Here is a 25082-nt window from a genome sequence, read left to right on the forward strand (position 1 = left end):
TTTAAATGACTCCCACTGACCTGATGTAGACTTTCCTATAAGAAGCTGCTCCCAGTTCACTTTGGCCAGATCCTGTTTTATCATATTGAAATCTGCCTTCCCCCAATTTAGTACTCTTATTTCTGGTCCCTCTATGTCCTTTTCCATAACTACCTTAAATCTTACAGAGTTATGGTTACTACCCCTGAAATGCTCCCCCACTGCCACTTCTACCACTTGTCCACTTTCATTCCCTAGGATTAAGTCTAGTACCGCTCTTCCTTTTGTAAAACTCTCTACATGCTGGCTCAAAAAACTCCCTTGAATGCACTTGAATTCCGCCCCCTTTAAGCTTTTTTCACTAATACCATCCCCTCTAATATCGGGAAAGTTGAAATCCCCTATTATTACCCTATTATTTTTGTACCTGTCTGAGATTTGCCTACATATCTGCTCCTCTATCACTGCCTGACTGTTTGGAGGCCTGTAGTACACTCCCAGCCAAGTGATAGCCCCCTTTTTAAGTTCTACCTATATGGCCTCATTAGAGGAAGCTTCTAAGATATCATCCCTCCTTACTGCAGTAATTGTCTCTTTAATCAACAGTGAGATGCCGCCTCCTCTTTTACCCCCTCCCCTATCACGTTTGAAAATTCTATACCCTGGGATATTAAGCTGCCAGTCCTGCCCTTCCCTCAACCATGTCTCAGTGATTGCAATAATATCATACTCCCATGTGTTAATCAACACCCTCAATTCATGTGTCTTACAAGTAAGACTCCTTGCATTAAAACAGATACAATCGAGCCTTGCATTATTTGCTTGAGCTTTAACAGGTCTACATTTACTCTTCCCTCCAGACTGACTTAGTTTCTCATTTATATTTGATTGTACAACAGCCCCTGCTGTGCTTCCACTCCGTATCCTATCCCCCTACCTAATTAGTTTAAAACCCCCCCCCCCCGCCCCCCGAAAAGCACTAGCAATCTCCCAGCAAGGATGCTGGTCCTGTTACGGGTCAGGTGCAACCCGTCCATCTTATACAGAGCCCACCTTCGCCAGAAACAGGCCCAGTGATCCAGGAAACTAAAGCCCTCCCTCCTGCACCATCTCCCCAACCATGCGTTCATCTGCTCTAACCTCCTATTAATATACTCACTAGCCCGTGGCACCAGAAGAAACCCAGAGATTACAACCACTGAGGTCCTACTTTTTAATCCGCTGCCTAGCTCCCTAAATTTCTTTTGCAGGACCTCATCCCTCTTTCTACCTGTCATTGGTACCAACGTGGACCACAACCTCCAGCTGTGCACCCGCACCCTCCAGAATACTTTATAGCTGCTCGGTGATATCCAAGATCCTTGCACCAGGGAGGCAACATACTGCGACCACAGAGACGCCTATCTGTTCCTCTAACCATAGAATCCCCTACCACTATTGCCCTCTTGTCCCTTTTTCTCCATCCCAACACAGCTGAGTCAGCCATGATGTTCCAGTCATGACTGTCGGTGCATTCTCCAGGGGAACCCGCTCTCTCAACGGTACTCAGAACTGAATACCGGTTAATCTGAGTTTTGACATTTTCTACTGAACCCCCAGCTGCAACAGCTTTTTGAGGGAAGAGAGTTCCTGATTTCTAGCAACTTTTGTGTGAAGAAAAGAAGTGTTTCCTGACATCACCCCTGAATGGTCTACCTCTGATTTTAAGGTTATGTTCCCTTGTTCTGGACTCGCACACCATAAGAAATAGTTTATTTCTATCTATCCTATCAAATCCTTTCATCATCATAAACACCTCAATTAGATCACCCCTTAATCTACTTTTCTCAAGGCAATATAAGCCTAGCCTATGCAACATGCCCTAATAATTTAACCCTTTTAGCCCTGGTATCTGTGATGAATCTGTGCTGCACCTCACCCAAGGCCAATATATCCTTGGATGTTGGAAACGACCATTGGAGGTGATTTGACATTCCTAGATCTATACACATGAAGCATCATAACCTTTTAAAGAATCTGCATCTGTCATGATTACCATTCTGGGTTGCTTTTGTGGCTTGCAGGCACGTCAGAATGAGCAAGAGTCACAATTTGGTGACATTTTTGAACAAAATGCATCAAAGCAGAGAGATATGCATCTCCATATCAAAGTGCATTTTGAAATGCTCAGCAATGTTCTCAAGACCTCAGTGCATTATTCTCCATTTATTCATGACCCTCATACACCATTAATTTTCTTATTGAATATTTCATTATGTATGGCTTAAAAAGTAATCCTGAGAGCTCCAGGATTGTCTTCCTCGCAAAAACTAGGCACCCAAGATATTTTTATTGTCAGCATAAAAGAGGCAAACTGCACACCTGCGATAGCATTAGGCCTCAACTCAGAGAGCCCTAAGAGCACTTATCTGAGGCAGCAGGAAAATGCAGACTTTCTTCCAACTGACAGGGTCAATAGGGACCAAAGGTTGGCTGCCTGTTTGAAGTAGGAGAGCAACGCTCAAGGTCATTGGTCTCCATTTGAGTGCTTCCGTCCCAGCATCTTAAACGCACTTTACATTTAGATCTCGCTGAAACTCAGCCTTGTGTTTTTCTGTTAAATATACAAATTAGGAAAAACCCTTTTTATTAATGACCCTTTTGGTTAATACATTTATCGTAAAACTCTGTATGAATGTGTTTTTTTCCTTTCCATTGTTTTCTTTTTCTTTCCATTGTTTTTTTTAGACTGCATTTGCTGACAACAAAACCACGAGGTGGCGCAGTACTGGCACATGTGCAAACGCAGCCTCATCGACTGAAACGTCACTGTCTGTGACATCTCAGGCAGCGACCAGTAATAAAAATGGCACTGCTCAATTAGACCCAAACCCCTCAACGGCTGCAATTGCCGCCTCCATCCCAGCCCAACAGTATCCCGCTCCGTCCTGCCATCGGCCCTTCTCTTCGCTGCTCGTCCCCCACTGCCTTCCCTCAGCAACTTGCTCCCCGCCTTGCTACTTCCCCACTTCAGCCACTCACTCCCTGCCTTGCAACTTCGGCCGCTCGCTCCCCACTTCCACCCCGCCCCCAGCTGCTCACTCCACCCTCGGCGGCTCGTTCCCCGCTGCTTCTCCAGGCAGCGCAGTGGGGAGCAATCAGCTAGGGGTGGTGGGTGGAAACAGCGAGGCCAGGAGCGGGCGGCCGAGGGGAAGAAGTGGCAAGGCCGGGAGCGAGCAGCCGAAATGGCGAGGCCGGGAGCGAGCAGCCGAAGTGGCGAGGCCGGGAGCGAGCAGCCGAAGTGGCGAGGCCGGGAGCGAGCAGCCGAAGTGGCGAGGCCGGGAGCGAGCAGCCGAAGTGGCGAGGCCGGGAGCGAGCAGCCGAAATAGCGAGGCCGGGAGCGAGCAGCCGAAATAGCGAGGCCGGGAGCGAGCAGCCGAAGTAGCGAGGCCGGGAGCGAGCAGCCGAAATAGCGAGGCCGGGAGCGAACAGCCGAAATAGCGAGGCCGGGAGCGAGCAGCCGAAATAGCGAGGCCGGGAGCGAGCAGCCGAAATAGCGAGGCCGGGAGCGAGCAGCCGAAGTAGCGAGGCCGGGAGCGAGCAGATGAAACAGCGAGGCCGGGAGCAAGCAGCTGAAACAGCGAGGCCGGGAGCGAGCAGCCGAAATAGCGAAGCCGGGAGCGAACAGCCGAAGTAGCGAAGCCGGGAGCGAGCAGCCGAAGTAGCGAGGCCGGGAGCGAGCAGCCGAAGTAGCGAGGCCAGGAGCGAGCAGCCGAAGTAGCGAGGCCGGGAGCGAGCAGCCGAAGTAGCGAGGCCGGGAGCGAGCAGCTGAAATAGCGAGGCCGGGAGCGAGCAGCCGAAATAGCGAGCAGCCGAAATAGCGAGGCCGGGAGCGAGCAGCCGAAGTAGCGAGGCAGGGAGCGAGCAGCCGAAGTAGCGAGGCCGGGAGCGAGCAGCCGAAGTAGCGAGGCCGGGAGCGAGCAGCCGAAGTAGCGAGGCCGGGAGCGAGCAGCCGAAATAGCGAGGCCGGGAGCGAGCAGCTGAAACAGCGAGGCCGGGAGCGAGCAGCCGAATCAGCGAGGCCGGGAGCGAGCAGCTGAAACAGCGAGGCCGGGAGCGAGCAGCCGAATCAGCGAGGCCGGGAGCGAGCAGCTGAAACAGCGAGGTTGGGAGTGAGCAGCTGAAGCGGGGTACTGTTGGGGAATGAAGGCGGCGATTGCAGCCATTGAGGGGTGAGACAACGCGCAGATGTCATTACGTCTGGTGTCATTGCGTGGTGACGTCGGTGCATGGATGTGCAGATTCATACTGGCAAATTTTCAGACTCACTGATGACGTTGGCAATCGCTCGGCACATGTCCTGCATTGTCAAGAGACACTCCTTTTTTTTTAACCTTTCCAAAGGTGTTAGCCTGTGGCCCTGCTTGCTCAGGTGACCATTACTTCACACGAGAGCCTGGGCAGTAGGTTGACTGGGCGTGATGGTGGATTTAACATTGGCCTTTTTCCCTTAGAAATTTGGGTTCAGAACCTGCCCCCACTTAGATGAATGCCTCCTCTGCCTGTTTCCTGTCACATTCCTGCACATAATGAGTTTGGGCAGTATCCATAACTCAGGCAAAATTCTGGAGCAGTTCAGAGATACACAAGGAAATCAAGGAACAATTTGTTAAAAGCCAAGCCGAGTGTGCCAAATTTAAAGTGAAGTGACTGATTATATAAAGTGAATGTAGTAGATGGAGTGTATATGGATTTTCAGAAGGCATTAGATAAGGTGTCTTGCAAAAAGAAATGCTGATAAGTCAATGATGCTCATAGTATCAGTGCAAGAATTGATATTTGCAGTTAATATGATCCCTGAAGCACCCTGGAGCTTGTGGATACAATGATTGATGTTACAGATTCACCAACCATCAGGCTGAGTAACAACAATCAGCTATTTAAAATTTTTCAAAGGGATTCAGATGGCAAGACTCATCTCCTGCAGGGATTCTCACCATTCATCTCAGCTCCCGGTTCCAGCCCACAGACGGACAGCTGAGGAACTCCTAGACCCAATCGGTGTTTTACCTCAAATTAAGGCCTTCTGGGAGCACACAGTTAAGGTTAAACAATGAGAGGAAACCTTCAGGATTGAGACTTCATTGCATTTTATAAAATTAGCAAACCCCTAAGGTAGGAAATGCTAAAATGCCACTAGCTTTGCCCTCATTACATTTCTTCAGTCAACCAATTCACGCAAGAAGGTATCATTAGTGACAATTTTAAATTGATGTTCCCACCCTTCCCACTAATTCCTGATTAGTGGAAATAGCCTTTCCCTATTCACATTATTAAAACCTTTAATAACTTCAATTTTTTTTTTAAAGTAAATCTCCAATTAACCTTCTTTGCCCCAGTGGAAATAGATCTCATATCTCAAGTCTCTCCTCATGACTAGTTTCTCATCCCTGGTCAAGGTTACCAACCCTGTTAAATTTAAAGTAAATTGTTAAAATTGTTAACTTAAACTGTTAAATCTAAAATTGTATGACTTTAGCAGCAAGGAAGTTCTGCACAAGTGAGATGAAAACTCATACAGAAATACAGAAGCAGAAAACTTTCTTTTTTGGGAGTGGGGAGAAAGAAAGGAGACGTATTTCAACATTCTTTCCCATCTACCACCAAACATTGAGAAAGGTGGGCATGTTTCTGATTTTTGCAATCTTGCCACAGGTTTGGACCAATTTTTTTCCATCGTTACTGGGAAATCTGTCCTCTTTGCTGTTATCAGTGATAACATTAGAGTGCTCTTCGTACCTAAAATCAGAGAATCATACAGCACACGAGACGGCCATTTGGCCAGCTCTTTGAAAGAGCTCCAACTCTGAAATCTCGCTCCCTTGCTCTTATCCCATAGCCCTGCAAATTTTGCTTTTCAAATATATATCCAATTCCCTTTTCACAGTTAATGAGAGAGCAGTGGTTCGAGTACCAACTCATGGGGACACCCCTTACAAAGAACTGTTCACACCACTACTCTCTGCTTTCTGTTTTCTAGCCAATTCTGTACATCATAGCCACTGCCTCTTTCATCCCAAGGCCTTCAATCTTGCTAATAAGTCTATTATGTGGCACTTTATCAAATGCATTATGAAAGTCCATACACACAAAATCAACTGCACTCCTCTCATCAATCCTCTGTTACCTGTGCTACCTATTTTACTACAGGTAGAAGTGGAGGAAATTGGCCATTGTTAAGGTGATGCAGCAGTGTGTTGCTGTGTCATCCTTCCTATTCTTTTAATAAACTATAGCAGTTTAAACTTTGAATCTCCTCCTGTGTTTTGTTTTTATAGAATGTTTTCGATTGAGGCATTGAGCAAAGATGATACCAGGTTTCAATTCTTGACCGATGCTCAATTGGCAGATTTCAGTTGGAGCCATGGTGGTGGAGGAGGTGGGGAGAATATGATTTGTTTTAGGGTTCACTGCGTTGGGGATGGATAGAAATGCACACAGATAACAGCTGCTGTTCAGCAATCCCTGTCAGAAGTGCAGGTTTGTGGATGTGAGGGGGGGAACAGAACTGTGATGAGCCATCAGGTCGAATTGCCTACCATCACTAAATGCAATTGAGGCTCATGAATGAAGGATGATCATTTGGATGAGGTACCAGAGGTGCATAGTGAACTGTACCTGAACATGTCTAATGCCTTCAAAGTAGAAGGAAGAAAAAATAATCAGAAAAACTGTATTGCCACAAAACTGCCGCCTTATAAAAATGCTCCAATATAATACAGCTCTCTGGCTAGATTACTCCGTGATCACCTTGTACAGAATAATTCTGGGCTGGGCCACAAACATTGCATCTACTTCAGAATGTTCTCTTTTAAATTAAATGCTAGCTAAAATTTGCCCCTCATCAAGCAACATGCAAACAAACAAGCAGAGGAAGGAAACAAAGATTTTTTAAAAAGCAAAGAATGGACATTTCAGGCTTCAGAGAACAGATAAAGTCTGAAGCAAATAAAGTGCCTTCTGCATAATGTTACTATGACTTAAAAGGATAGATTTGAAAAAAAGATTCAAAACAGGGAAGCTTTTTGGGAGAAATTGAAAAGTTTTAAATTTTGTACACAATATTTCTCAGGATGAAGTGAGTTGTCCCTTTGTTGAAGCTGTGCCAGAGCTTTTACACTTCTGCTGCCTACCTGCAGGTGCTGCCGTGGCTCCGGTGAGCGCTCATTATCCAAGCTGTTTGCCCTCTCGTTCTGCTGTCTTGCTGGCTGCCGTTCTTTCAGGGATGTGCTTCTTCCACGGCGTCCCACCTGCTTCCCCTCTGACCTAATGAATGCAAGGTTATAAAAAAAGACAAGTCAGGAGCACCACATGCCAAAAGCGCAGGTCTAAGAGCTGAATGAGATTTGCACCCATGGAGCTAAAGACAACTGTTCTAACGTCTCAAAGCTCATAGACAAAGTTAGCATTTGGGGTTTTTATTTGAGGTGAGGGAAATAAATACCAAGCTGCATTAAAAAGCTGTGAAACCAGAAGCAGCTGTGACAAGAACAGATGTCTTATGCAAATTAACCATAGTGGTTTCTAGGGGTTTAAAAAGACCAGAGTACTCACATTGTGGTACTACAAGAACAACAATTTGTCTTTACATAGTGCAGCATCATGTTTCTAAGGTTTCATAGGAAGGAAGAAAGCAACACAGGAACAGAAGTAGGCCATTCAGCCCCTCAAGCCTGCTCAACCATTCAGTAAGATCACAAATGACCTTAGATTAGATTATGATTAGATTTAGATTAGAGATACAGCACTGAAACAGGCCCTTCGGCCCACCGAGTCTGTGCCGAACATCAACCACCCATTTATACTAATCCTACACTAATCCCATATTCCTACCAAACATCCCCACCTGTCCCTATATTTCCCTACCACCTATCTATACTAGTGACAATTTATAATGGCCAATTTACCTATCAACCTGCAAGTCTTTTGGCTTGTGGGAGGAAACCGGAGCACCCGGAGAAAACCCACGCAGACACAGGGAGAACTTGCAAACTCCACACAGGCAGTACCCGGAATCGAACCCGGGTCCCTGGAGCTGTGAGGCTGCGGTGCTAACCACTGCGCCACTGTGCCGACCTGTTCTTTAACTCCATCTACCCGGTTTAAGAACATAAGAAATAGGAGCAGGAACAGGTCATGATGTGGCCCTTCAAGTCTGCTCCACCATTCAATAAAATTATGACTAAACTTTTACCTCAATACCACCTTCCCACATGCTCCCCACATCCCTTGATTCCTTTAATATCCAAAAATATATCGATCTCTGTCTTGAATATACTCAACAACTGAGTATCCACAGCTCTCTGGGGTAGAGAATTCCAAAGATTCACAACCCTTTGAGTGAAGGAACTTCTCATCTCAGTCTTAAATGGCTGATTCCATATTCTGAGATTGTGACTTCTAGTTCTGGACTCCACACCCAGGGGAAGCATCCTCCCAGCATCTACCCTGTCAAGCCCTTCAAGAATTTCAATGAGATCACATCTTATTCTTCTAAATTCTAGGGAATACAGACCTAGTCTATTCAATCTCTCCTCATAGGACAACTCTCTCATCCCAGGAATCAGTTTAGCGAACCTTTGTTCCACTCCCTCCAAGGTAGGTCTGTCTTTCCTGATGTAAAGAAACCAAACTGTTGGCAGTAGTCTAGGGGTGGCCTCACCAAGGCCCTATAGAATTGTGGTAAGACTTCTTTGTGCTTGTACTCCAATGCCCAACATACCACTTGCTTTCCTAATTGCTTGCTGTTATCTACCTCTCAACTTTCTATGATTGGTGTACAAGGACACCCAGGTCCCTCTGAATTCCAACAATTCACAGTCCCACACCATTTTAAAAAAAATCTGCTTTTCAATTTTTCCTTCCAAAGTGGATAACTTCACACTTCTCCATTTTATATTCCATCTGCCATGTTCTTGCCCACTCACTTAACCTGTTCATATCCCTTTGCAGCCTATTCATGTCCTCCACACAGCTAACTTTCCCACCCAACTTTGTATCATTAGCAAACTTAGATATATTACACTTGGTTCCCTCATCTAAGTCATTGATATAAATTGTTAGGTGAGGCCCAAGCACTGACCCTTGTGGTACTCCACTCGAAACAGCCTGCCAACCCGAAAAGGACCCGTTTATTCTTACTCTGTTTTCAGTTCATTAACTGATCCTCAATCCATGCTAATATATTACCCCCAATCCTATGAGCCCTAATTATGTGCAATAGCCTCTTGGATGGCACCTTGTCAAGTACTTTTTGAAAATCTAAATACACTACATCCACTGGTATCCCTATAACTGCCCTACTCGATACGTCCTCAAAAAACTAACAGATTTGTCAAACATGATTTCCATTTCATAAATACATGTTGATTCTGCCTAATCACGATTTTCTAAGTGCCCTGTTACCACATCCCTAATAATAGATTCTAGCATTTTCTCTACTACTAATATTAGGCTAGTTTACTGTTTTCTCCCCCCACCTCCTTTCTCGAATAGCATGGCTACATTTGCTACCTTCCTATCCACAGGAACTGTTCTAGAATCTAGGGACTTCTGGAAGATCAAAACCAGTAAATCCAGTGTCTCTGTAGCTACCTTTTATAAAACACTATGGTGTACGCCAGCAGGTCCAGGGGATTTGTTGACTTTCAGTCCTATTAATTTCTACAGTACTTTTTCTTTAGTAACCCTAATTTCTTTAACTTCCCCATTCTTGCTAGACCCTTGGTTCCATATCCCCTAATACCCTTACACAACAAAAATCTATCAATCCTAGTTTTGAAATTTTCAATTAACCTAGCCCCTCTCTTGGTGCAGAAGAGTTCTTGATTTCCATTATTCTTTCTGGGAATAAGTGCTTCCTAACATAGGTGAATAAAGTTGGTGAGCACAAATAACCATGTGGAAATATGATGTAATGGATACATGGTTTGAAAATGGTGAGGATTGGCTGCTGAATATATAAGGCTACAAAGTATTCAACAAAGAAAGGGAAGGAAAAAAGGGAGGTGGGGTGGCAATACTGATTAGGGAAGACATTGTAGTGTTGGAAAGGGAGGATGTCCTTGAGGGGGCAAAGACAGAGTCCATTTGGTTAGAGTTGAGAAGCAAGAAGGGTATGATCACACTACTGGGGGTATTCAATAGGCCTCCAAATAGTGAGAGAGAGAGAGAGAGGAGCAAATCTGCAGAGATATCACAGAGATGTGCAAGAACTATAGAGTGGTGATATTGGGGAACTTTAATCACCAAAATATTGACTGGGATAATGTTAAGAGTAAGGGGTAAGGAGAGGGAGGAATCTCTGAATGTGTTCAGAAGAACTTCCTTGATCAGTATGTTCTCGTTCCAATTAGGGAGGAGGCATTCCTAGATCTGTTTTTAGGGAATGAGGTGGGCCAAGTGCTTGTGGGGGAACACTTGGGTAAGAAAGATCATTGTACCATTACGTTTAGATTAGTAATGGATAAGAGCAGGAACAATGTAAAGTAGAACTTCTAAATTGGAAGAGGGCAAACTTCAATGGGATGAGAGGGGACCCAGCTAGGGTACAATGGAACCAAAGACTGACAGCAAAATTTGTAACGGAATGATGGGTGATCTTTAAGGATGAGATGTTTCAGATACAGGCGAGGTACATTCCAACAAGGGTGAAAGATAAGGGAACCAAAGCCTTAGCTCCTTAGATGATGTGAGAGATAGAGAATATGATGAATCAAAAATAAGAGGGTGTATGATGCATGTCAGGTGAATTCTTCAAGTGAGAACCAGACCAAATACAATAAGTTGAGAGGGGAAATGAAGAGGAAAATAAGATTGGCACAAAGAGAATATGAGAATAGAATGGCAGTTAACATAAAAGGGAACCCAAAAATCTTCTACCAGCATGTAAATAATAAACAGGTACTTAAAGGTGGGGTGAGGCCTATTAGGCACAAAGAGGGCGATATATGCTTAGAGGCATAGGGCAAGGCTAGAATACTTAATGAGCACTTTGTATCTGTGTTTACTAAGGAAGAGGATGCTGCCAAAATATTAGTAGAAGTGGAGATGGTAAAGGTAATTGACGGTGTAAAAATTGATAGGAAGGATGTACTGGAAAGGCTGGCTATCCATAGAGTTGTTAAGGCATCTTGCCTAGATGGCTTGCAATCCCAGGTTGCTAAAGAAAGTGGGAGTGGAGATAGCAAAAGGGCTTTCCATAATCTTCCAATCTTCCCTAGATACAGAGGAGGTGGCAGAGGATTGGAGAGTGGCAAATGTGAAACCCTTATTCAAGAAAGGGTGTAAGGACATTCATAGTAACTACAGGTTGGTCAGTTTAACATCAGTGGTGGGTAAGGTTATATAGACAATAATCAGGGAAAAAAAATCAACAGGCACTTGGAGGGGTATGAGTTAATGTGAGAGCGCCAGCATGGATTTGTAAAAGGCAGATCGTGTTTGACTAAACTAATTGAATTTTTGGTGAAGTAACAGAGAAGGTTGATGAAGGGAAAGCAATCGATGTTGTCTACATGGATTTTAAGAAAATGTTTGACAAAGTACCACATAAAAGGCTGGTTAACAAAATTCAGCCTCTTGGAAGTTGGGTAGAGGAAAGAGGGTTTGAAAATTCAGAAAAGCAGAGGGAAGGGTTAGCAAGCTGCCAGAAAAGCTAAGCCTTCACTTGGCCACTGCTGGTTCAGGAAGTGACCATTAATCTACATGTGAATATCAGGACATGAGGCAGAAGTCCAGGTGACAAGAGTCCAAAAGAGGGAACAGTAGTGTGTTTTGTGTAGGAATATTCACCACAGGTATTTTGCAAAGAATTATTGGATTGCTGAGACAGAGATGGTGCAGCTCAAGTGCTCCTAGAATATACATTAAGGCCTAGTACATGTGATTTTTAAGTAACTGAACTGATAAGCTGCTAATGAAAATCCATGCATTACATAAATCATTCTGGTTCGTAAACAGGAGCTATGCACAAGACAACTGCATAAAATAGACAGCATAGGAACAGGCCATTCTGCTCAATCTCCATGCCCATGTTTATGCTCCACTTAAGCTTCCTCCTGTCTTCCTTAGCAGCTTCATCAGGATATCTCTATTCCCCTCTCCCACATATGCTTATCCAGCCTCCCTTAAATGCATCTATACTATTCAAATCAACCACTCCCTGTGGTAGCAAGTTCCACATTCTTACCACTCTCTGCATTAAGAAGCTTTTTCTGAATTCCCTGTTTGATTCCTTGGTGTTTTCTTTTGTTTCTTACTTGTTCTGGGAATGTGAATGTTGCTGGCAAGGCCAGCATTTATTGCCCATTCCTAACTGCCCGTGGAAGGTAGTGGTGAGCAGCCTTCCTGAACTGTTGAAGTCCATGTAGTGTAGGTACACCCACAGCGCTGTTAGAGAGGCAGTTCCAGGATTTTGACCCAATGATAGTCAAGGAGCGGCGATATACTTCCAAATATGGGTGGTGTGTGACTTGAACAGAACTGCTTGCAGGTGGTGGTGTTCCCATGCATCTGCTGTCCTGGTCTTTCTAGGTGGTAGAGGCTGCGGGTCTGGAAGTTGCCGTCAAAAGAGTCTTGGTGAGTTGCTGCAGGCATCTTGTAGATGGTACATACTGCTGCCACTGCGGTGGAGGAAGGGAATGTTTAAATGGTGGATTGGGTGCCGATCAAGTGTGCGGCTTTGTCCTGGATGGTGTCGAGCTTCTTGAGTGTAGGAGCTGCACTCATCCAGGCTTTTGGACAGTATTCCACCACACCCCTGACTTGTGCCTTGTAGATGGTGGACAGGCATTGGGGAGTCAGGAGGGGAGTTACTCGCCATAGAATTCCCAGTCTCTGACATGGTCTTGTAGTCACAGTATTTATATGGATGGTCCAGTTCAGTTTCTGGTTAATGGTAACTGCCAGGATGCTGATGATGGGGGATTCAGCATTGGTAATGCTGTTGAATGTCAAGGGGAGATGGTTGGATTCTCTCTTGCTGGAGATTGTCATTGCCTGGCACTTGTGTGGCATAAATGTCATTTGTCCGTTATCAGGAGACGCCACATGTGCCACCTTCAGGGGAAACCCCAACCTACAGTGAAAACTGCACCCCTAAGTCCTGTTAGGAGGACCCTCCAGCAGAGGACTGGTGAACTGTAAGGGACCCCTGCTGAGAGCAAAATGGGACAGGCAGGCACAGGACTGACAAAAGGTTAGACAGAGAAATGGGAAATGTGACGAAGAGGGCAGGTTAAAGGAAGTCTGGGAGGGATCCCAGATGAAAACCCCTGCAGTCTGGTCAGACAACCCCAAAATATGTGAAAAAATAGACCCCACATCCTCCTACGTAAATGCAGACACTAGAAGCGCCCCACCAGAGTTGCTAACAGCATTCACATGAACCTGCAGAGACAAAGAAAGACCTCTAGAGGGCAGCGAAACCATGAGGGTGATGCCTCACCTAGTCGAAGTGCCACAGGGGCGTGCAGTAGAGTCTGCACAAATACCTGCAGGCAGGAGGGTTCTCCGGGACAAAAGGGGAGATTAGCAAAGAATCCTCACCCCACAGTCAGAAAAAAAGCAAACCACCCATCCCCTGAAGTCAAAAGCCTTTGCACGACTCAGCAAAGCACTGAAAGTGTGTTCAGGATAGACCTGCCCACTCCTGACTCTTTTAAAAAAAAATTACCTCAGCAGGAACAAAGACCCGAAGCAGCTATGGAAATGGGAAAATGGAAGAGAAACTTCCCAGAAAAAAGAACCACATGTTTATTGGGATGCCAAAAAGGGGGCAATCAAAGCAGCACTTTCACTAAGAGAAGACAGTAATAAGTTTTAGGATTTATAAATGAATGGGAATGAATGAGAAAAATCCATGGTTTTTTCTGTATCTTACATTTTTTTCGACCCTTTTAATGAAATGCGTCTTTTCTCAAGGTGCATTTCATTCCGCTGGGTGTGGAGGTGTCATGCTCTGCCCCCACCTGCCAAGAATGAGGCACATTAATTTTGCCATGAACATTGATTTTAAACTGTTACTGGAGTGAGGGGAGGACTTGTTGAACAGATCAGCCGTGGCTGGAAAAAACATTTGCATATTAACAGACAGTGTTTGGAAGAACAAAGCAACCATTCAACCCACGATGGACCTTTGATCACCAGACACTGAAGGTGGGGGAGCTCGCATCCAAGGCTGACTGATAAGATGGCCAAATACACAAACGAATATGGTCAAACCAGCTAGTCACATGACTAACCTGCTGTAAACCTGAGCTTTTTGAATTTGTACAAACAGTTTGAGCAGATAAAGTCTGTTTGCTCCTGGACTGAGGAGATCTCTCTCCTGTCTGCTCCCATCTCTTTAACAAGTCTCTAAATCTACTGAAGATACACGAACCCCAAGAGAGAAAAGTCTCCTACAACGAACAAGGTTTAAGGAGAATACTGGGCCCCAATGAAGAGCAAGATCTACCTACAATCAAGGACTCTACAGTGAGCTCAAAGAACCGTAACAACAACTCTTCAGATATTGCCTCAAACTTTTCCACTTTATTTTTCTTCTGCTACTTTCTATCTCTGTTTGCATGTGTGTATCGCGTATGCATGCTAGCGTGAGTGCGTCGTGTATCTGTAGACATTAACTGAATTAGAGTTTAAGTTTAAGTTTAATAAATTTCAACTTTTCTTCTTTAAACCTGAGAAAGCCTGCTTGGCTGGTTTATTTGCCTTATGTGAACAAGGATTCACCAAGGGGAAGTTAAAAAAAACACGGTGTGTTTAAAATTAAACCCTGTTATGGTAAGACCAGGTGAAGGCTGAGAGGGACCCCTAGACACCTTTCTCATGGGTCGTAACACCCAGCAGTAGTACTGAAGACTTGTGCTCCAGAACCAGCCGTGTGGTTTCATTCCTTTTCTTAGACTTCATAGCTGAGTGGCTTGTTGGATTATTTCAGAGGGCATTTAAGAGTTAATCACATTGCTGTGGACCTGGAGTCACATGTTGGCCAGACCAGGTAAGAAAGGCAGGACCATGAGTGAACCAGATGTTTTTTTTTTTACAACATTCGACAATGGTTTCATGGTCACCTTTAGATTACCTTGATCAAGATACAACTGGAATTGCAGCGACTATAGCTGGAATTCCAAGAAAAAGAAAAGGAAAGGGAAAGAATGCCAGGAAAGGGAGAGACAGGAACAGAAAGGAGAGAGAGAGAATTCCAGAGAAGGGAGAAAGAAAGCACTTTCCAGAAGTAGAGGCAGGAAAGAGATTAAGGCAGCTTAAACTAAGTAGGGGAAGACCCAATATACCTAGTGAAGGCACTGCTATTGAGGGAACTACCCCTAGCTCAGGACTGAGTGCGAAGCTCTTAAAATTCTCCCAAATGACATCAAAGTTCAATTAGGGGGATGTAGAAGCATTTTTCACCTTATCTGAAAAGCTTGCAAAACAGCTGAAGTGGCCAGCGGAGGGCTGGACCCTACTACTGCAAATTCCAAACTCTCCAAAAACGGCCTGAACAAATTTACATCGGGTTCGAAAGGCTTGAGCAACTCGCTTTCATCCAATGGATACGAGCATTTAAGAGTCCACCTATGAAACCCTCAGAGTGGTGATCCTCCTCGAGGAGTTCAAAAACTCACTTCCCCTTTCCATAAATGCTCACGTGGAGGAACAAAAGGTTGCAAGGGGCAGGCAGGCTGCAACTGTTGCTGATGATTATGAGCTTGTCCACAAGCCCTTTCCCCAAGAGAAACCTTCCCTTGTCAACTCCAAAACAAGAAAAGGATAGAAGGTGGGAGGGTGATAGGAGGATGAACAGCCGTGGTCGAGAAGGGAAAGCTGGAAACACAGGGGGCCCTCCTCCGGCCAAAATGGAAGGTGCTGAGAACAGTAGTGATGCCCAAAAGCCTGTATGTTTCCACTGCAACAGGCAGGTCACCTTCGAGCTGAAGGAGAACTCTGGGATGAAGGGTCACAGAGCTGAAACGTTAACTCTGCTTTTCTCTCCACAGATCCTGCCAGGCCTGCTGAGTATTTCCAGCATTTCTTGTTTTTATTTCAGAGCAGCTGGAGTTCCCCAGTTGTGCTCGTGCCCAAACTCGATGGCTCAACAAGGCTCTGCTGCGATTGCAGAAAAGTTAATGCAGTGATCATTGCTGACTCCTACCCAATTCCCACCTGGACAACTGTATCGATAGAGTAGGAAACCCAACTGACATAACCAAAATAGACTTGCTGAAAGGATACTGGTAGGTTCCCTTAACCATCCAAGCTAAAGAAATCTCAGCTTTTGTCACTCTAGATGGCTTATTCCAGTGCCGGGTGATGCCATTTGGATTAAGAAATGCCTCAGCCACCTTCCAAAGTCTCATGAACAAGGTAGTGGCTGGCCTACCAACTGGGTGCTGTACCTGGATGATTTGTTCGGATAAAGGTGACACCTAGGGGCGCCACCTACACCAGTTAGATGCCCTCTTCTGAAGGTTACAGTTGGCTTCCCTAGTGGTAAATCTTGCAAAGAATGAGTTCGCTAAAGCTCAGGTAACCTATCTAGGGCATGTTATGGGTCAAATGTGGGTGTTGCCCAGAGCAGCGAAGGTACAGGCGTTGATGGCTTTTCCCGTCCCCACGACCAATGGGGAATCATGCAATTTTTGGGGATGTGTGGTCCCAAACGTCAGCACTAAACTGTCAGACTTGTCAGAGAAAAGAGCGAAGGTACCGTGTGTGGTCAGCTTTCAAGAGGCTGAAAGCCATCTTAACCAAAGAACCAGTGCTGGCGGCTCCAAACTTTAACAAACCATTTAAAGTGGCAGTCAACGCTAGTAACACAGGGGTAAGTGCCCTCCTGCTCCAAGATGATGAGCCAGGCTTTGAGAGACCAGTTGGGTATTTCTCCAAAAAGAGATATTCTATTGTAGAGAAGGAAACTCTGGGACTGTTACTGGCACTCAAGCACTTTGAAGTATATGCCCAAAATGGATATAGAGAGACCACAGTTTATACGGACTACAATCTTTTGATATTTGTGGAGAAATTCAAAACCCAAAATGCAAGACTATTTTGATGGAGCCTGTTTTTGCAACCGTACCACCTAAAGATTACCCATACTGTAAGAAAAAAACAATGTATTAGCTGATGCTATATCCAGTCTAACTCAGCACAGAATCATCCCAGAGGAAAACGAAACCAGAGCATAGCCATGGCAGTGTAAGATTGATAAGGGAGTGTTTCAGGATGAATGTGCATGCACAGTTTCTTTTATTTTAATCTACAACCTTATAATGAAATGCTCCTGTCGTTATATTTCATTTTGGTGTGAAAGTATCACAAAAATGTGCTATGTTGAATGATGATTTTTAATCCACCGGCTGGAAACCTGGATAAAATTTTTAAAAAGCAGATAAAAGGTGACTCTATACTAGCAGCTAAAGATGGCCACCCCAATTTGCATCACTCTTCTCTACATTCCAATGCATTGAGCTGGAGATGGATTGTCTGCACAGTGTTACAACCAAGGCGGTTAATTCAGTCCCACTTCTCCACGGGTCATAGCATATCAATAAAGTTTCCCACCTACCAAGGAATAGCCATTTAGATACTTTATTTGTCCCCCAGAATAAAGCACACAAACCAGGTTCCTTTAAACAACATTAACTATTTATTAGAAAAAAGTAAGTCTTAACCCACTGAGATAAATCTGTATATATGAAATGCTCCTCATTTCCCTAGCCCTCGTGCACACACACACAAATTTTTTTTTTAAAACGGTTAACCGGGGGAAAAAGAATTTTGGTTTACATCTGGCTCATAGGAATAAAAAGGATAATAAAATAATTCAGTTCGTCATGTTCTGGTCGGAAATTCTTTGGTTGGGTCAGGTGACCCACAGTCGAATACTCGGATGCCACTCAAAGTCTCTCCAGGCGAGGTTGATAAACAATCTGCGATGGTTAAGCGTTCAAGGCAATTCGACTACAGCAGGCATCACATAGATCTTGCAGCAGGGGTGTAGCAACAGGTCTGCTTAGACTCACAGCAGCAGTATAGCAGTAAAAGCTTTATTCAGGTTCCAGGATTTCCCAAAACACAGGAGGCAACAGGAACCACACTGGATGCAGGAATTCTTCAGAGACAGGAGGCAATAGGAATCTGCCACTTTTCAAATACAGAATTTCTTTTCAAGAGAAGCAGGTATCCTTTACAGAGAGAGGTCTTTTCCTCTCTAGGCAGGTCAGGTCTAAGTTTCAAAATGACTGCTCTTTGTCCAACTCACTGGTTTTCAAAAGGGTCCAAACTGAATGTAAACCTTCCAGAGCCAATCACATGATCAGACACAGTGTCTCCTCTGTCATTCAAAGTGTTGCTCTGAGGAGGTCAAAACCCCTGGCTGGCTTCCTTGAAACTGCTTGCTTTTCCTATTCTTGTATATAAAGTCAACATCCAAAAATTTCAGTCCTTTGCAGGTGTCCATGTCCACTGAAAATCCTTTCTCAGTTTTTTAAAACACACAGAATTCTACTATTTGAGTACAAAAAGATAAAACCCAAATAACAACAGACCCATCAAGAACAATGACCTAGGCAATCTGAGTGAACTATCTACCCTGTTACCATTAGCAAGGCATCAAGGCCACCACATGAATATTAAACTGGTGAAGATAAACCACTCAAAGCTGATCACTTGAATAATGGAACCCTGGTTGCGTGAATGGGATTCCTAGACATGGACTGATTAAGTTGCAAGAGGGAATACACACTGGTAACCACCATGCTTGAATCACTGGGTGACAGACAGGCCTACCATCTGTGTGCTTAAGTAAGAGTTTTCTCTGCAGCAATGAGACAAGCAACTAGACACTGACAACAGAAGACCCAAGTGGGGTCCCTCCTTCCTTTCTCTTTATCCAATCCACCTCGCATGCTTCGAACCCTGCCTGCTGACTGTAAGTACTGAGGCATATCTCTGCTGCAGACATAGACTCTTTGAAGGAAATCAGCTGCACTGTTGTCTCCAGCAGAACCACCGAATGAGCCGTCTACATCCTCAAACCGGAAACCTCAGGCTACCAAAGGCAAGTCACGCGACGATCGAATTCAGCCTGAAGCCAGCTGAGTCACCAACCTCTACAGATTGTTATTTCTCTGGACTCTAATTCGACCAATCTATCCTTCCCCACTCTGTAACCTATTTGTGTGTGTGTGCGTGTGTGTGTGAGAGAGAGAGAGAGAGAGAAAGTTAGAGATAATTTTTTTATTTTATTTAGATCGGGTCAAGTATAATAAAACTAACCTCTTTCTTTGTTAAACTCAGGAAAACCAGTCCAATTGGTCCTTTTTAGGATCACGGCGGGTAAACAGTTAAACATTTACTGAATTGGCAAGTATATCCACTTCAAAAAGATATAAACAGTTGCAGTCAACCAGGGATTGGGAAAAGAGGGAAGACCTTCGACCCTTCCTCACTTGATCATAACAGATGTCTGAACGTTACCTTAAGTGGTAGCTTTGTGTCCGTGTGCAAACATCCTAGGTAATTGACAAATTGCAAATAACTGACCAGCTAAAGGACTTATGAGTGTAATAGTTTTCAATATTTTGTGTAGATATACTTTTAAAGGATTTTGAATGGTGTATCTGATACTGACATTCTTAGTCAGCCATCAGTCTGAGATCAGCAAGGAAACTGAGCTAATGTGAGGTCCTGTGTTATAAATAGCTCAGTAAGAAGTTAGCGACCATGTTTGAAGAGTTAAATTTCTGCTGAAGGTTAACTTAGGAGAAGCATCTTTGTTGTTTTGAAGATAGTAACGTTTATGATTACTGTTAATAAATTGCACTGAGTTTTGTTCATTTACCTATTAATGTTAAATAAATTTGGCTGCTGTTTTATGCCCTCGGAGCTGGACTAGACAGTGGGCACGTTCTTCAGCTTTCCAAAGCCAAGTAGAGAATGCGATATACTCTAGCCAGCTGGAGTACAGTGACAATGGTGCTCTGTTTAATTCCTGGGGTCACTACATTTACCTAGCGATTGGGAAAGTAAAGACAGACTCCGGTTTGCAGGTAACGCAAGGTCTGCGTATTGGAGTGTGAATGAGCAAAAGAAAAATACCAAGTGCAAAACTCAAAAATGTAACATCAGGCTCATCCCACGATGTGCACAGAGAGAAATTATTTTCATTTATTTAGTGCCTTTTACAGCCTCAGGACATTCCAAAGTACTCTATAGCCAATGAAATAGTTTTGAAATGTAGTCACTGTTATAATGTTGCAATGAGGTAACGATCAGATAATTTGGCTTAAATGTTGGTTAAAGGATAAATATTAGCCAGAACACTGAGGAGAACTGACCTGCTCTTCTTCAAATAGCGCCACTGGACCTTTTACCTCCACCCAAGAGGGCACCTCAGTTCAACATCTCATCCAAAAGACTGCACCTCAAACAGTGCAGAACTATGTCAGTGTACTGAAGTGTCAGGCTAGATTTTGTGCTTAAGCCTCTGGAATGGGACTTGAACCTACAATCTTCTGCCTTAGAAGCGAGAGTGCTACCAGTGAGCCATGGCTGACATGCAATGTACATCTTTATGCCAATAATATCCTCTACAGAACAAGGCTTACCTAGTAGAAGGAATAATTAAAGACTCTGTCTTAGTGATTTTTCCACTGGGAGGGAGCTTTTCCAGGAAAGTGTCTGCACTTATGGTTTCAGATGCCGCTGCCGCCTCCTCTTGTTGTATTTGATCCTTATGGGGAATGAAAATAAAAGAAAAGCTTGATTTAAACATAGATGCACTACAGGCTGCACTCTCTTTGATTAATGCATGCTCCATCTGCTTTGTGCAACACCCTGGGGTCTTTATATTACCGAAGCAAGAGACAGCATTCAGAGTCAACGTACAATAGCCTCTGTTCCTCCATTTCTCTATCTAACAAGAATTTACTATGTATAGCTAAATGTCTCAGCTGTTGCTGCATAGGATTACTTGGTAGTACAGGATTGTATCTCAGATCCAGACAGCTTGATTTCTGGTTCTCAATATTTAACGTAAACAACTGAATTGCATAATCAATATTTCACATACTTCTTATACACCAACTTGCTACAAAGCATGAGATCTGTGTCAATGACAGGCAGATTTGAAGCAAACAGAGGCTTTAACAGTTCCAATATTACACATACAATAATGAACACTGAACCATGAATCATAGGCTGGAATCTAATCGAGGGGTTCAGATGGTTCATTATAGAATAATAGATTCCCGGGAGTGAGTTACAGGCTGGAATTTACTTGAGGGGTTCAGATGGTTTGCAAGAATGGATGACTCCAGCTGATTCAGACTGTTGCATCTTCCTTCCACACCTGACTGCTGCCCTATGCCTGAGGGTTCTCCTCGTCTCCAGTCCTTCTCACAATCCACTCATTAATAAGATCCACATTTGTGCAATGTGTACCTTTCTATTTCCCCTCCCAATCTCAATGCTCAGCTCCACCACAATTTCCCCCCTTCACATCTATTTCTTCCTGAATATTTTTATGCATCAGAACTCCACTTCCAGATATTTTACCCAGCTCATCTCAGGTTTAAACTGTCCTTCTTTATCCAACATTCACCTTATATTCCTGGACCACCCAATGTTGACATCACTGCCCATTCTCACCACTCCTTTGCACAGGCTACCTGTGGTGCAGGGCTTCAATATGTGTCTTGCAATGCACAAGCATAATACTCACAACTGACAGTGTATCGGAAATGCTGTCTATCTGAAATTTGCTTGCAGAGTTCTTGAGCTTTTCAGGTACATCTATCTGTGTGAAGTAAAAGAGGAACAGGTTACAGACGATGAGCTGACAACAACCAGCGATAGAACAGAGAGTGTAGCACTCAGTTTAGGGGGGGATGGGGGGTGAGAAGGGAGAAAAGATATGACCCAGAGCCCCAATCTGCAGCTTAACCATTTTACATTAGTGGAATAGTCGGTGGCTATTGCTGAGAAGTACATGTGAGGGCAGGATTGGCCTCAGCTAGCCTGCCCCCATGTTTGGAGTGCTTGCTGATATTCAATAACTGCGTTCATACATGAAGTGCAGATACTCAGCTAAGATACCTGCATGTGTTGGGTACCTATGAAACTGCACCTCAACATGATTCAGTGCCTACAAGACAGGAAGATAGAAAATGGAGCTGAAAAAAATGAAGCATGTCATAAATCATAAAATTTTTGCAGTATTGGAGGTCCTTGGGGCAATATGCCAGTACCAAATCTGAAACAGCTCTCTACTTGGACCCATTCCCTTGCCCTTTTCCCATATCCTTTTAAGTATTTATTGTTAAAAAATTTGTCCATGACCCTTATTAAAAGGTGCTATGGATTCTGCTCTCCTCCATTGTTTCGGCAGGACTGAATGAAAAAATCTCTCCTAACCACTTTCTTCATTTTTTTGGTGATGATCTTAAATTTATGTTGTCTAGTTACTGACCCAGCAGCCAGTGGAAATAGTTTTTCTTGATTTCCCTTCTTATATCTTTATAAATTTTGATCACTTCTGTCAGATTTCCTCTTTGTTCTAATGAAGAGAGTCTCAGTTTTACTAGTTTCTCCTTATAACTAAAGCCTCTCATTCCAGTTTTACCCTTGGTAAATTTCTTTAGTGCTTTCTTCATAACCATGCCATTCCTGAAATAGAGTGCCCAAAACTGCACACAATAGTATAATTGTAGTCTAACCTACAAACCTTGTACTTTTAGAATTACACTTTGCCCCATGATGGGCCGAAGGGCCTGTTTCTATGCTGTACAACTCTATGACTCTAAAACCTAGAATCCCATATACATTTTTATAAGCAGCTTTATCAACTTGCGTTCCCACTTCTAAAGATCTCTATGCCCTAGGTCTCTCTGCTCTTCTATTAATTTTAAACTTTTACCATTTAGTGTACATTTAGTCCTTATTGTTCCTCCCAAAAGATGTCAATTCACATCTTTTCACCTTAAATTTCACTTGACCTCTAGCTACTCAACCTATAAACTTGTCTTACAGATTTGCTTCCAGCACCTCTTCACAGTGAGGTACACCCTCTACTTTTCTATCATTGTACCCGCTACACTCAAGTCTAGAAGTCTAAGTGTATTGGGACATTTTGCTGTTTTAAAGGCTCTGGGTACAGCAACTTGCATTTATGCAGCACCTTTAAAATAGTAAAAATGTTCCAAGGTGTTTCATAGGAGTGTTAACAAAGAAAAAAAAAGTGGAGTTATCCTGCCTGCTGGTCCTTGCAAAAGTGATGGACACAGCGTTTAACATAACATCACATCTGTCGATAGCTAGCAGCTGAATTTATTATGATATTGGAAAAACCGAATGGCCTCCTTCTGTGCTGTACTATTCTATGATTCTATAAAATATGACACCAAGTCACATAATGAGATATTGGGACAAGTGACCAAAAGCTTGGTCAAAGAGGTAGGTTTCAAGGAGCATCCTGAAAGAGGAGAGAGAGGTAGAAATGTGGAGAAGTTTAGGGAGAGAATTCCAGAGCTTAGGGATGAGACAGTTGAAGACACGAACACCAATGGTGGATGATAACTGAGATTGTGCAAGAGATCAGAATTGGAGGAGCACAGAGATCTCAGAGGCCTGGAGGAGGTTACAGAGTTAGAGAGGGGTGAGGTCATGGGGAAATTTGAAAACGAGGATGAGAATTTTAAAATTGAGACGTTACCAGACTGGCAGTCTATTTAGGTCCGCAAACGTAGGGATGATGGGGGAACTGAGTTTGGTACGTTTTAGGATATGGGCAGCAGAACTGTGGATGAGCGCAAGTTTATAAATACGAGTCGTTGATGTTGGTGTTGTAGATTATTTTTTATAAGAGCAATGGTGCCAATGTTGACCCCAACATTGACTGTTCACATTCCCCCTCCCCAACTGCACCTACTGCAGGATATCCCTCACACTAGTATGCAAGAAACAACATATTATTTGGGACCCTTGGCTGTGACTGAAATAAAATGCTTCACACATTCCGCAGAGTATGAAATCTCCTATGAATACAGCATTCCTATAATTCATATCCCCATCTTTAACAGTCATTTGATCTACAGAGCTTTGCTTACAGTTGGCTTCACCCAATTTGTGTCATTATTACAGGCATTCATTTCTGAAAAGCTGTTAACTAATTCAACTCTCATGGGAATCCTGCAGTACCTCCCATCTCCTCTTTCTGCTTCAAGGGATGGTCAGGACTTTCTGATGTTTTGCATCAAGCTTGCTTATACTGCACATATACTCAGCATAGTGGGGAAAGTCTTTGCTCGAGTCGCTCTGAACAGGCTCCAGAAGCTGGCCGAGCGCGTCTACCCTGAGGCACAGTGTGGCTTTCGTGCAGAGAGATCGACTATTGACATGCTGTTCTCCCTTCGTCAGATACAGGAGAAATGCCGTGAACAGCAGATGCCCCTCTACATTGCTTTCATTGATCTCACCAAAGCCTTTGACCTCGTCAGCAGACGTGGTCTCTTCAGACTACTAGAAAAGATCGGATGTCCACCAAAGCTACTAAGTATCATCACCTCATTCCATGACAATATGAAAGGCACAATTCAACATGGTGGCTCCTCATCAGAGCCCTTTCCTATCCTGAGTGGTGTGAAACAGGGCTGTGTTCTCGCACCCACACTTTTTGGGATTTTCTTCTCCCTGCTGCTTTCACATGCGTTCAAATCCTCTGAAGAAGGAATTTTCCTCCACACAAGATCAGGGGGCAGGTTGTTCAACCTTGCCCGTCTAAGAGCGAAGTCCAAAGTACGGAAAGTCCTCATCAGAGAACTCCTCTTTGCTGACGATGCTGCTTTAACATCTCACACTGAAGAATGCCTGCAGAGTCTCATCGACAGGTTTGCGTCTGCCTGCAATGAATTTGGCCTAACCATCAGCCTCAAGAAAACGAACATCATGGGGCAGGATGTCAGAAATGCTCCATCCATCAATATTGGCGACCACGCTCTGGAAGTGGTTCAAGAGTTCACCTACCTAGGCTCAACTATCACCAGTAACCTGTCTCTAGATGC

At 44.0% G+C, this 25082-nt stretch overlaps 1 protein-coding gene across 7 annotated transcripts in view; it reads right to left on the minus strand.

Moving 5' to 3' along the window:
• pacs2 (phosphofurin acidic cluster sorting protein 2) overlaps positions 1-25082 on the minus strand; it is a 348015-nt gene that overhangs the window by 72430 nt on the left and 250503 nt on the right. For all 7 annotated transcript variants that reach the window (XM_068039606.1, XM_068039604.1, XM_068039603.1 and 4 more), the window contains 3 exons: positions 21746-21820; positions 20631-20755; positions 7152-7284 (listed from right to left, as the gene is read on the minus strand). In XM_068039606.1, coding sequence (XP_067895707.1) covers positions 7152-7284; positions 20631-20755; positions 21746-21820 — 333 coding nt within the window. The remainder of the gene's footprint in view (positions 1-7151; positions 7285-20630; positions 20756-21745; positions 21821-25082) is intronic.

This window comes from Heterodontus francisci, chromosome 9 (assembly GCF_036365525.1).
Source record: "Heterodontus francisci isolate sHetFra1 chromosome 9, sHetFra1.hap1, whole genome shotgun sequence".
NCBI classification, from domain to species: domain Eukaryota; kingdom Metazoa; phylum Chordata; class Chondrichthyes; order Heterodontiformes; family Heterodontidae; genus Heterodontus; species Heterodontus francisci.